General features: G+C 49.0%; 1 protein-coding gene across 2 annotated transcripts in view; it reads right to left on the bottom strand.

Moving 5' to 3' along the window:
* The window catches only part of EXT2 (exostosin glycosyltransferase 2), a 52,918-nt gene that overhangs the window by 22,834 nt on the left and 16,103 nt on the right, over nucleotides 1-13,981 (bottom strand). For both annotated transcript variants that reach the window (XM_075567247.1, XM_075567246.1), the window contains exon 8: nucleotides 4,169-4,300. In XM_075567247.1, the coding sequence (XP_075423362.1) occupies nucleotides 4,169-4,300 (132 nt within the window). The remainder of the gene's footprint in view (nucleotides 1-4,168; nucleotides 4,301-13,981) is intronic.

Raw genomic sequence — 13,981 nt, 5'->3', positions numbered from 1 at the left:
CCTGACCTATTGGGGGGGGCTTGGGGACTGGAGTTGAGCCCCCCTGATCTACATACAGTTTCAGGTTTTATGCCCGGCTGGGGTCAGATTACTACAGAAGCTCCATACACATGTCACATGTCCAGAACAAACTACGAACCCCCAAGTATGTACTAATTCGTTCTGAACGGGTAACCGACATGTGAATGTGACTGGCGGCGTTAACCCCTCCACGCCGCGATTGTGGGTGCCAGCGCGCGCAGCAAGTCTTGCTACGGGTATACGCACCCCTTCATGAAACCTGCCAGCATGTTTTCATCTCAGCATGAAGTAAAACTGTACGCAGCCTGGTAACGGACAGGTGCGACTTAAATACGACATATACCCAGTCCTGAAACCGGGAGATGACACACAGCCAAGTGCCGCCTGCTGGTTATAGGGAGTTGCACTACTGCATTTGCAAATCTTGGGGATGAAAACTCGGAACCTAGTCCTGTCTACGGGTCATGGCCCTGTAGCTTTAACATTGAGCACGGACTTGGGAGCCGGAAACCATGAGTCTTCGCTGTCTCACTGCACTGAACGATGCTCAGGCTTCTGGAACCTTTTGAAAAACCTGCAAGCCGCTTACCAGCGAGCGCTGGGGACCTCATCCCACACTGCAAAATCATTAACACTCTGACAGCCAGGGCAGGTCAGACATTAAATGTTTCCAGTTAACAAGTGCCCCTGTAAGGGGAACACTTTCAAATGGGCCTTTTAAGGCTTATTCTGAAGTGCCATCAAGAGCCGACCCCCTGCCTGTGTGTCTGCAGTCTGAAACCTCCTGACCTCCTCCCTTCAAACGGAGAAATCGGGCTCAGTGAAAGCCAATAACTCACTTGAGTTGGAGGGAGGAGGCTTTGTTGACTCCTGCCTGACAGAAAGGAAAACACAGGCACACAGCTTACCGGGCCAATTATATCCCCATTACAGCAGCTGGGCGTGAAATGGCTTGTGAAATCCTACAAGCTCTTATGCCACTAATTTTCTTATACGATGCTGGCAGTACACTAATCAATATGCACAGATCTCTGATGGCACACGCAGTGTCTGCATGGTGAGCTTGCAACACAAAAAAAAATTGTTGTATCTAGGGCACAGGGAGATAACGACTCCCCCAGACCCCAGATTGCAAGCTTATTTTCAGTGCTGGAGCTGAAGACACACAGGAGAATCCTGATACAGGACCAAGAACCCCAAGTTCAAGTCTTCAGTTTCCTTAATGAATGCTTGGTTAACCTGATCAGGGTTGGCGGGTCCTGTCAGCTGTGTGGCAACCACCCCCGCGGGCATTTCCTGATCATGTCATTGCTCTTGACCGACGCCATTCCGTTAGCAATTTACCCCTAGAAAAACGAGCATAGTGCAATGACGTACAGCGTACGTCATGAGGGCCACTGGTGTGCCAGCCAATATGACGTGTACTGTATATCCATAGGGCACCACAGGGGCTCACCTAGCTCAAACCGGAATACTTAGGTATGTGGTTCCTGGAAAACCTTGCCTGGTGGTGGCTCTTGAGAACGGAAGATGGGGAGTCCTTGCAGTACTTGGCCACCAATCTCTGTAAGGCAGGGAATAACTCCGCCTTGTTATACCTATTCACAGCCTATTTTCTTGCCATCAAGATGCCCGTTTAAAAAAATAACAACCCACTCAACTGACTAAGAATGTTTGTACATAATCCACAGGAAAGCTCAATGGTAACGTCCAAATCTCAAACTTTCAATATCAACCGCTCAACCCACACAGTCACATTTCACCGCCTTCCGTTTAGATTGTACGCGCATTGATGCAGGGACGCGCTTACTTATCGTAATATTGATGTTACTGAAATGTTTAGGCTGTCATATACCAGATAATATGTTTAGTCCGCCATGTAACATCTCCGCTACGTCTTCCTCTCTTCCAAGTACCCCGGGTATCACAAAAGAGCAGGGGGGTGGGCAACTCCAGTCCTCATGGGCCAACAACAGATCAGGTTTTAAGGATATCCCTGCTTCAGCACAGGTGGCTTTGACTGAGCCCCCTGTGCTGAAGCAGGGATATCATCCTTAAAACCGGACCCGCTGGCGGCCCTTGAGTACTGGAGTTGCCCACCCCATGCATAAGAAGCTTGCAGCATTTTGCATTTGAATGTAAGGAACGCACTGTCACGACAGAGAGGGACCGCACTGTCACGACAGAGAGGGACCGCACTGTCACGACGGAGAGGGACCGCATCAGAACTCGGCTTTTCTCAGTGTTTTTTTTTTTTTTTTTTTAAATAAAATACCAACCTAAACCATAAATGTGGTTTCAATTATGAATTACCAGACCTTTAAAAAAAAAAAAAAAGGAAAGCCTTGATTTATTCTGTGTTTTGCTCCAATTATGCACAATGTGTTTCCACGGAATACTCTGAGAAAGAATGTCAGCGGGATTCTCATCCCTCACTGGTTAAAGGACACAGAACACGGTTAACCCGTTATGTTCCCAAGGACATTGCTGTCTAAGGACAGCCGAGTCCGTGGTTAATGTCCCTCAGTCCACGCGGGCGCACCAGTCAATTAAAATCAAAACGGACAGACCGAGACTGAACTGATCCTGGTTTGTATGGAGAAACCAGGGAGCGGGTCCAATGAGAAGCAAAGAGAACGGTGCTCGCCACACTAACATGACATTTACCCATACCAAAAAAAGCAAAAAAAAAGCAGTGCTCCTCCGTTCATAACGCCAAGTGCCTTCAGGCCGCTGGGATCGCAAGAGATGCTGCAGAAGAAGCGCGATCGGAACCTGTTCTCAACTCACACCAGTTCCTGGAGGCATTGGGCAAGTGACGCTCTCTCCAAGCCTTGAGACAGGAGTGATCAACTCCAGAACCCCCCTCCCCCCAACAGGTCAGGTTTTCAGGATATCCCTGATTCAGCACTGGTGGCTCAATCAGTCCCTTCTTCAGCACAGGCGGTTCAATCAGAAGTCAAAGACTGAGCCCCCTATGCTGAAGCTGGGATATCCTGAAAACCTGACCTGTTGGTGAGGGGGAAGAGAGGGGTTCTTGAGGCCTAGAGTTGAGCCCCCCTGTCTTAAGATACCAAGCAACAGATGGTAAGATCAGGGCGAACGTGCATTGTGTCTGCTACATACAGTGCTGGTTTTCCATGTACACACACGATTATTCCCAAAGCCCATACTCCACTTGGGCACTGGAGGAATACGTGTACACAAGGGCCACTTCTGGGGCCAAACCCAAAGGAAGAAATCTACACAAGTATTTAGTGTGAAGCAGAGGAGCGACGGTAAGAGTAAGGAAACATGCAGATGAGACAGGCCATGTTCTGCCATACAGCACATGGCTGATTAAGCAGCCAAAGTGGTACCAAAAGCTCACACTTCTTAACAACTTCACTGCCAGATAGGCCTGCAATGCGCATAAACATTCAACAACTACATCATGTGAACACATTTGCTGTATTTACTGCCCTACAGTCTAACAATGACCTCCTTACCTGCCGCACTTCCATACAATACGGCTGATATTATTTTGTGGGTCTCTTCCTTCCCTTTCATACAATCTGACACTTTGGAATTACACATAACATTTAACAACCAGGGACCATCGATGAGTCGGAAGCCCGGTGAAAACCCCCCGTTATTTACAGAAGATCCTGGCGGCTTGCGGAGTCCCCCCCCCTTGCATTGCCGAGACCATAAAATCAGACGTCCTTCGCCAGGAATGTTCTTCCAAAACAAAATGTGAATGCAATTTCAGCCACATGCTTTCGGGCATGTCTTAGCTGGACACCTACTGTGAATCAGCACTCCTATTCCCACCTATTGTAACAAGTGTGCCAGGACTGGTCAACCAATATTAAAGTCCAACACACTGGAAGTACTGTATCTCATATGTTTGATCCATAGAGCAGTGCTACGCTGTTTAATGTCCGTGTTGCAGGGATTTAAGCAGCACTACATGAACGTAACTCCCTCGCTGCTATATTAAGATTTCCATCTTGCATTAATCTTCCCCATATTACAGAAAACTCAACATCCACTTATTTGGTGCTCATGGGCCTTGACAGTTATGGGCACTAGAGGAAAACACCCACAAAAATGACTGCACGAGATAAATCCCATTTACCAGCAATGCCATGCACAGAAGACTTACCACAGAAGGAGGGTCATTCCACTCTTCATAAGATCTAGCTGCATAAGGATAGATCCTGTCGTTGATGATTTGAAGCGTAGCCAAAGCAATTGCTTTCATGGACTTGAAATAACCCTCCCAGAACCACCGCGCCTGGAACAGAAAGGGAGAGAATGAAGGAAACAGCGGGCACTCCTTTCCAACAAGTGGTTCCGTGAAGAGGTCTAGAAGGACGCAGCAGCGAGAGTCACAGAGAGAGATCTGCTCTTGTAGGTGTCCTTCAAGGTCTTCCCAAAGAGTTCCACACAGAGGGACCAGTAAACTCAGTCATGTCAAGTCACTAACAATGCACTGCAAGTATAATAAGGATCATTGCTATACAGAAGATCAGATCACAGGCTCTTTTGAGTTAATAGGGTCATTATGAACGATGTATAAGATGTATGCTCTTACCGTCTGCACATAACAAGTGTAGTTTTGTACTCTTGCACTTTTTCTTCATTTCCACCACTAAAGTTACTACAGGCGTACCCCGGTTTAAGTACACTCACTTTAAGTACACTCGCGAGTAAGTACATATCGCCCAATAGGCAAACGGCAGCTCACGCATGCGCCTGTCATCACGTCCTGAAAAGCAATAACAGCTCCCTACCTGTACTGAAGCTGTGCGCAAGCGGGGAGACAATAGAGCCTGTTGCAAATGCGTTATTTACATCAGTTATGATGATTGCAGTACAGTACATGCATCGATAAGTGGGAAAAGGAAGTGCTTCACTTTAAGTACATTTTCGCTTTACATACATGCTCCGGTCCCATTGCGTACGTTAATGCGGGGTATGCCTGTATAGAACAGGGGTGCTGAACTCCAGTGCTCAAGACCACCCACCCCCCCCAAAAAAAAACAGGTCAGGTTTTAAGGATATCCCAGCTGCAGCAGAGATGGCTCAATCAGTTGTTCAGCCACCTGTGCGAAAGCAGCGATATCCAAAAACCTGACCTGTTGGGGGGATATGGGGGGTGGGGCGCGAGAGTTGAGCCCCCCTGCTATAGAACGTGGCACAATATGCCCTTTGTTTTGGATAAGCGAAAGAGAACCCAACAGAAAGTAAATGTAACCCTTTAGGCTTGTTTTGTAGTTGCTGCGCTCGCGTGTGCTAATGCTCGTGCACGTGAATCCCACTGTGTGTATGTGTACAGGTCGGTGCGGTGTGCGACAGGTGGGCGTGGCTATGACGTCACACCCAGCTTCACACACACATCCACAAGCTCAACCTGCACATCAATACCAGTCCCACTCCTCTTTACCAACCTCTTCTCCCTCAGTGACTCTTACCACCCCCTTCCTCCCCTTAGAGACCCCCCCCCCCTCAGAGGGGTAGATTAATCAATGCAGAACTTGCCCTGCTCCTCCTGCCCCTGATTCTCCCCAACCCCCAGCCACGCTGTGATTGGCTTGGCAGTGTCAAATGGCGCGGCAGCAGCACGAAAATATAAATGTTCACGTATTTGCAGTGATCTGCCGTGCGCGGCTGAAGTATAGAACGCCAGGCATGGACACAGCCAATTCCAATTGCCGCGCACGCGTGCAATATTACACGCCTTAGGCCTGGGACATAGTGCCTTAAACAGTGCGGAGGCGCGCTGAGGCTCAGGGAAAGCGGTGCTTTCCCTGGCCTTGCACAGCGCGCCGTCCGGGGGCGGGCCAGTGACGTCACGGAGCTGGTTCGCCCTCATTGGGCGAACCGCTCACGTGACCGGCCCTGCGCTCCGGCAAGCGGGGAAATCTCAAACCTCCGTCAGACACACGCTTCCCCAAGCGTGCTGACGCGTGCGCGAGCCCCTGCTAAAGCCGCCCTCATTGCGGCTGCAGGGGCTCAGTGCCGAGCAGCAGCACGGCTCAGCGCGGGTCAGCGCATAAGTGCTGACCATGCCCGAGGCCTTAGTCAACCTAGGAGCTGCATAAGGAGAGAGAATGGACATAGACCACATGTTCTGCCTTCCATCAATATCTATTATTTCAGGCGCTTACACAGGATTCCTGGCGGCTTTGTAGCTTTCTTAAACAAAAAAAAAAATTCTGTTTGATCACCATGAGATTTCTATACAGATGATACTGTACGTGAGATCTCGTGGCCCCAAAAGTCTGCTCTTAAGAGGAGATTGACGCTTTGAAAGATTGTGTCTGACATGATCCCTTGAAACCTTTCATGTCAATCCATCAGAACGGCAACGAACGCACGGTTTTGTCTTCAGGGTCGGTGAGTGTGAGCCCACAACCAAGAGTTCCAAAAAATCCCTCCGTCTTTCCCAGAATTCCTTGACTGAAATCCCAGTTTGCATAGTATTTTACCTTCAGGGATGCTGACCTCATACTGCAAACCTCTTGAGTTACAAAGTTTCAAGTAAAGAAGGGGGGGGGGGAGAGGGCGGCCCCCTGATGTTTCTGACTATGAAATAAAGCGGTTTTAATTTACAGCCTCGGGGGTTTACTAAAGGCCCAGTGGAGTTTGCATGTGAGAGGGAGAGAGGGGGGTGGTGTGTGGGGGAGGCACTCGGCAGAATGAGGCCAAGTGCTCCTTCCGAAGAGCAGGATGCACAGATCCCAAATAAAAATGGCTGGCTACCAGGAAAGGGCAATACCGGCCAGACGCTTACCAGCAGAGAATGGCATTGCTCTCCACCTCTTTCCTGGAAGAATCATTGTGAAGAACTGAAAGTAGCTCCCCCAGGATTTCTGCAGGAGGGCAGATTGTACACAGGCGCAGTGTGGTAAAGTGACAGAACCGAAGCGCGCGCACACACTTCCTCGTGGCGGCTCTGCTAACATCAATACAAAAACCTTCCGCGATCACCATGGAGAGACCTAGACATGTTTAGGGACACAGGACGCGGGCGCTAGGCAATGGCATCTGTGTTTGATAGCCGTTGTAATATAGACCCCAAGGGGAGAGGGATATGCACGGCACAATAAAAAAGGTATCTACGTGAGCGCGGACCATAAAACTTAACTGCCCAATAAAGTCCCATTCTACGGGTCCCAAGAGGGAGGTGGGAGGGGAGGCGTGGGGGCCTGTAGGTGTCATTCTGCTTGAAGGTTTTACACCCGTTGCAAAATCAAAAGGGGGGGAAAGAAGTGTTTACAAGGACAGAAGTGTATTTAGTATCGCCATGGGAACGGATATCAACGACTTCCACCGTGCAGTAAAGTACTATAGTGAATGTTAGCAAGGGGCAGGGATGGCCAACTGCAGTCCTCAAGGGCCACCAACAGGCCAGGTATTAGGGCTACCCCTGCTTCAGCACAGGTGGTGCAGTCATTCTGATAGAACCACCTGTGCTGAAGCAGGGATATCCTTAAAACCTCGCCTGTTGGTGGCCCTTGAGGACTGGGAGTTGGCTACCCCCAGGGATAGGGGGGGGGAAATACTCCACCGGAAAGCCATGTTCTGTGAGCTGACACAGAGACGTGCAGGCCTGGTACAGAAGGCAGAGAATCACCCAGGAAGGATCAGAAAAACAGCCACGTGGGCAGAGTTATAATCCAGCTCCGAGCAATTATACAGATGTGAGGAGTTCCACAAATATTGTTCAGATTTGTTTTCCAGCACACACAAAAAAACAAAAAAAATCACCTTGTTAAATCCAAATTACAAATGAGAAGTGCTGTGTTTTCAGTTACTGCTCACCGTAAAAGTGTCTCTCTCTCACTCACAACTGGGTGAGGGTATTTACTCACACAGCTCAAGCCCGTTATAGCACGATCTACTATTACGCGGTTTGAGCATGGACCCCGCATACACTGTGTGCACACAGCACACTGCATACACTCACTGCACACTGCATACACTCACTGCACACTGCATACACTCACTGCACACTGCATACACTCACTGCACACTGCATACACTCACTGCACACTGCATACACTCACTGCACACTGCATACACTCACTGCACACTGCATACACTCACTGCACACGGCATACACTCACTGCACACGGCATACACTCACTGCACACGGCATACACTCACTGCACACGGCATACACTCACTGCACACGGCATACACTCACTGCACACGGCATACACTCACTGCACACGGCATACACTCACTGCACACGGCATACACTCACTGCACACGGCATACACTCACTGCACACGGCATACACTCACTGCACACGGCATACACTCACTGCACACGGCATACACTCACTGCACACGGCATACACTCACTGCACACGGCATACACTCACTGCACACGGCATACACTCACTGCACACGGCATACACTCACTGCACACGGCATACACTCACTGCACACGGCATACACTCACTGCACACGGCATACACTCACTGCACACGGCATACACTCACTGCACACGGCATACACTCACTGCACACGGCATACACTCACTGCACACGGCATACACTCACTGCACACGGCATACACTCACTGCACACGGCATACACTCACTGCACACGGCATACACTCACTGCACACGGCATACACTCACTGCACACGGCATACACTCACTGCACACGGCATACACTCACTGCACACGGCATACACTCACTGCACACGGCATACACTCACTGCACACGGCATACACTCACTGCACACGGCATACACTCACTGCACACTGCATACACTCACTGCACACTGCATACACTCACTGCACACAGCATACACTCACTGCACACAGCATACACTCACTGCACACAGCATACACTCACTGCACACAGCATACACTCACTGCACACACAGCCCCCCTTACCTTTGGTGTCACAGCCCAGCTTTGGGGGCATCGTGGGGCTGCTGGGGAGCAGGGGGGGGGGAGAACGGTGCAAGGCTGGGGGATCGGCGCGAGGCTGGGGGGGGGGGATCGGCGCGAGGCTGGGGGGGGGGGCCGTGCGGGGATCGGCGTGAGGCTGGGGGGGGGGGCTATGCGGGGATCGGCGCGAGGCTGGGTGGGGGGGGCTGTGCAGGGATTAGTGCGAGGCTGGGGGGGAATAGCTGGGGGGGGGGGAGAGAAAAATCGGTGCGAGGCTGGAGGATAGTTGCGGGGATCCGTGGTTGGCTGGTGCGGAGCTGCTGAGGGGAGGTGCGGGGAATGCTGGGAGAACTACAGTGGCTGCTAGGGGCCATGTAGGGCTGCCAGCGCCCCACTCCACCTCCCTCCTTCCGGGTGCGCGGCGGCCATTTAAAAAAAAAAATTGCGCGACTCCAGTTATAGCGCGGTCAGATCAGGTGGCCCCGAGGACCGCGCTATAACGGAGTTGAGCTGTATTAAAAAACATGATTTTATCATTGAAATATAAAAACAGATTGGGGTACAAGGCACCTGCTGCTCTGACTAAACCTGCATTGCCTACTGCCTGTATTATAATGATAATATACTACAGAAAGCTATGCCATGCTCATCCAAACACAGGCCCACAGGCCCACAGGCCCACAGGCCCACAGGCCCACAGGCCCACAGGCCCACAGGCCCACAGGCCCACAGGCCCACAGGCCCACAGGCCCACTGGCCCACTGGCCCACTGGCCCACTGGCCCACCATGTATTTGGTACATAGAGGAATAAAGAGCGGCACTGCGATGGTCTCATAATAAAACGTGGGTTTAATGAGCAGTGACCGACGCTTCGGTCCCCTGGTGAACCTTCCTCAAGGTAACAAGCATACAAAATAGTGAGCATTATATACCTTCTCAGAAGGGCGCCAAATCTCCTAACAGGACTGTAGCAAAACAGATAAGCCATAAAGTGTCTAAGTGCCGTAAAGTGATACATAGCGCCATAATGATATTAAAGCCAAGAATGCGCGCTATATTAAGAAACTGATCGCTGATATTTAATCTGCATAAGTGATCATGAACAGAATGAACGTGCAGGTCTGATACCAACCCGTAAAGCTGAAGGCCAAGCAATATCCTACATCTGTTTTTTTTTTAATCAGTTCTGTACTATGAAAAACAAATGCTACAAGTATTTTCTCAAACAACTCAGAATTACATCCCGAATGTATAACCTAACAAGCCTTTTTGTTTCTAAAGCAACCATTTACAAAGTCACACTGACTGCAGAGGAGCTCTGCAGCCATTTAGTGAACCCCCTGAGCCAAATCTTCGCCGATCGATCACAAGAGAACAGATTGATCGGCAACTTAGCTAATTATTTATAATTGTGTGGATTGGATTGACGCACATATTAAAGGGATAACCGCAGGGTGCACGGCGGCTTTAAAAAGGTCTAGCGCAAGGCGCTCATATGTATAGACGTGAAAGGTTAGGGATTGATACTATATCTAAAATAGGATGATATACACCTATTAAGGCTACTTTAACAGTATAGTGCAAGGGTGGCAAACGTTTTTGTCTGCGCCCCCCGCAAGCTCTGCCCCCTTATCTGGTCTCCAGCGTTTCTGACATCACGACGTCATGTGACGCCAGAAGCCGCCAGAGCCAAGGTAAGGGAACTTTTACAGAGACCTTGCATTCATTTAAATGCTTTGGGAAAGAGCGCGGGGCCTCCAAGCGCCACGACCCCCCCCCTCCCACCCCCGGAAAATCTCGCCACCCAGCAGGTATAGTGCATCAATGTGGATATAGAATGAGGATGTCTTACGTCCCATATCAGATAAAGATACAGACAGCATCCACAGGACTGTGACCAATGTAGGGAAATATGAACAGTAGTATATTCCAATACTAACAGTAGAAGGACCCCTAGAGGCCTAGTGTGACAACGTCACCAAGGATGACCTCAAATCTCGGGGATCACTGGTTACAGTAGCAGATATAATGTACATGATGCAGACATGAGGACAAAGTATAAACACATGTATCAGTCACACGTGGTGATCTAGTAGTCATATTGTGAAGATACAGTAGCATCTTACCAAGTCAACTCATGAATATTCAATCCCAATGGTCCCCATAAGGAGAAATGTCCATATTAAAGATAACACTCCAAATTGAGCTCCTCAGTGAGGCCTCTGGGTGTCACGGTATCCAATAGATATAGCTCTCGTTTGCAAAAGCAACTTTCAAGCATCACTTCCTAAAACCAGACCAAGAGCATGGGGTTTGGGACAGAAATCAGTTTTCCAAATCAATGTAAGCCAAATTCATTTGCCAATTCAGGACAGCTAAATTATTACAGCAATTTTCATTTGCATCCACATTTCTCTAAAACATATATGAAACTGCTGAAGAATTTGACAATTGATAATGACAGGCTGAAAAAGGAAATACACATTTCTATGGACAGACACACATTTCTATGGACAGACACACATTTCTATGGACAGACACACATTTCTATGGACAGACACACATTTCTATGGACAGACACACATTTCTATGGACAGACACACATTTCTATGGACAGACACACATTTCTATGGACAGACACACATTTCTATGGACAGACACACATTTCTATGGACAGACACACATTTCTATGGACAGACACACATTTCTATGGACAGACACACATTTCTATGGACAGACACACATTTCTACGACAGACACACACACAATCAATATTTATATGGGCTTACACACACACACACACACTTGTATGGACTGACTCATTATATTTATATGGACTTATGCACACACGATCAATATTTACATGGGTTGACACACAAACTTATATGGGCCGACACACACACACTTATATGGACTGACAGACATACCAAACTCCATGCTACCCAACACCCCCTAACATTCACACGCCCTAACCTTAATGGGATCAGCTGTGCGGCGGGGACATACCCCACCTTGAGGTATACTGCCTCCCACACTGAGCAGCCACTTTCCCTTTGGTATCCACATTGGCCCTTATTCCCTGTAGAGTGTTAGCTCTCGGGATCAGGGCTCATTACTTCCTGTATCGGTTTGTACTTATTTGTATGTCATCACGCTTATGTAATATACATCATTTACAAATAAAAGAATATATATAAAAATATATATTTGTGCAGTTTCTGTGGGCTCCATTGCAAAGGACCCATTTACAATAACCTTGCGTTCGTTCTCTACCTGTCTCCGAACGCTTGGCTTGTCCAAAACTTATTTCTGCGAAGTAAAAACGTTTTCCCAGCTCCGTCGCCCTTTAAACGTTCTGCGGTTTTGGCCCCGGGCCAGCAGCCATCCATCACTCCCAAACCTGCCTCGTTAGGCCAGCTCATAATTCCACTCAGCCAATGCTTGCAGGTTTGGGGTTTAAATTAAGGGCTGCACACTTTAAATATTCAGTGGCAAATCATAGCTGACATTGTACATGCAGCCGAAGCATAACTCAGGCTGGGATATTTATGGCTCCCTTTCTTGTTTTCTCCCCTCTTTTACTTGTGCCGGTGATGAGTTTGGAAGCCCCCTGGGAAACCTCTGCTCCCAGACTGACACAAAACCCCCTTTCTTCTGTTACGTGAGCCCAGTTTTTCCCTTCTTAATGCTCTTTCGCGGTGCTCCCTGGACATCACTCAGCCCGCTCAGCTTGGGCTCGGAGGAGCGTGTGTCAGGGCGTCGCGAAGGCAAATAATAAATACTAAAAAAGATCTAAAAAGGAATGTGCTTGCTGCTTTCCTATTTATTACATCCAATCCCCTAGTGAAAGTCTCGCTAACGACTGCAGAGACCGGGCAGTAATCTCTAGCTTGTCCAAGAGAATAGCAGCCCCTCAAACGCCGCTATTAAAACAAATACAAAAATACTATCAATCATACCACGTATTGCCTTTTCTCCAGCCATCTGTCTTTGCCTGTGTTAGGCATGTGTAAGAGAGTGAAATACCAAATATATTTTAAATATAGATGACTGGTCGTTTTAAAGATGGCCGTCACTTCTGGTCGCAGTAGTATCAAGACTACCACAAGACTTGCATTCTGGGTAACCGGAGCTGGAGGAGCCTGGGATTTTTCTCAGAGTGAACAGGATCTGCTATAGGCTCTGAAGTCCATGTCTGCATGCTTTGGCAGCAAAAGAGTTAATCTTAACCGCATCTTATCCCAGGGGCGCTGAACTCCAGTCCTCAACCCCCCCTCCTCCTCCCCCCAACAGCACAGGTGATTCAGTAACTGACTGAGCCACTGATTATTGAGCCACCTGTGCTGTAGCAGGGATAAAACCCGACCTGTTGGGAGGTCTTTGGGACGGGAGTGGAGCTCGCCTGTCTTATTTCTTCCCTTATTTTGTTGTAACTCCCGTTCTTTGCCAAGGGGGACACACAAGGACAAAGCAAGATGTGCACTGTGCCGGGGAGACCCGAAATGCTACGAAAATTGACCAGAGAAAACACCCACGCACAGATCTCCCTGCCGTGGGGTGCGTCTCATTCACAATAATGGGTGGAATCTATACGTGCCGAAACGATTGGGGCACATTGAAGTCTATGTGGTATTTGGTCCGAAAACGTCCCGTTCGGTACATATATAATCAGCGTCCAAGTCTCATGTTTGTAAGTCTAAATCCAAACACCTGACCCCAAGGCATGACCACCAACCAACCAAGCTCTCACTGCACCCAACCCATAACCCAACTATAATGTTCCCACCCCATCTCACCCACCAAGCAAGCTCTCACTGCACCTAACCCATAGCCCGACCATAATGTTCCCACCGCTGCCCACCAACCAAGCACTCAATGCACCTAACCCATAGCCCGACCATAATGTTCCCACCGCTGCCCACCAACCAAGCTCTCACTGCACCTAACCCATAATGTTCCAACCGCTGTCCACCAACCAACCAAGCACTCAATGCACCTAACCCATAGCCCGACTATAATGTTCCCACCCCTACCCATCAACCAAGCATTCAATGCACCTAACTC

This window comes from Ascaphus truei, chromosome 12, assembly GCF_040206685.1.
Source record: "Ascaphus truei isolate aAscTru1 chromosome 12, aAscTru1.hap1, whole genome shotgun sequence".
NCBI classification, from domain to species: Eukaryota; Metazoa; Chordata; class Amphibia; order Anura; family Ascaphidae; genus Ascaphus; species Ascaphus truei.
This window is presented reverse-complemented; position numbering and strand designations above follow the sequence as displayed.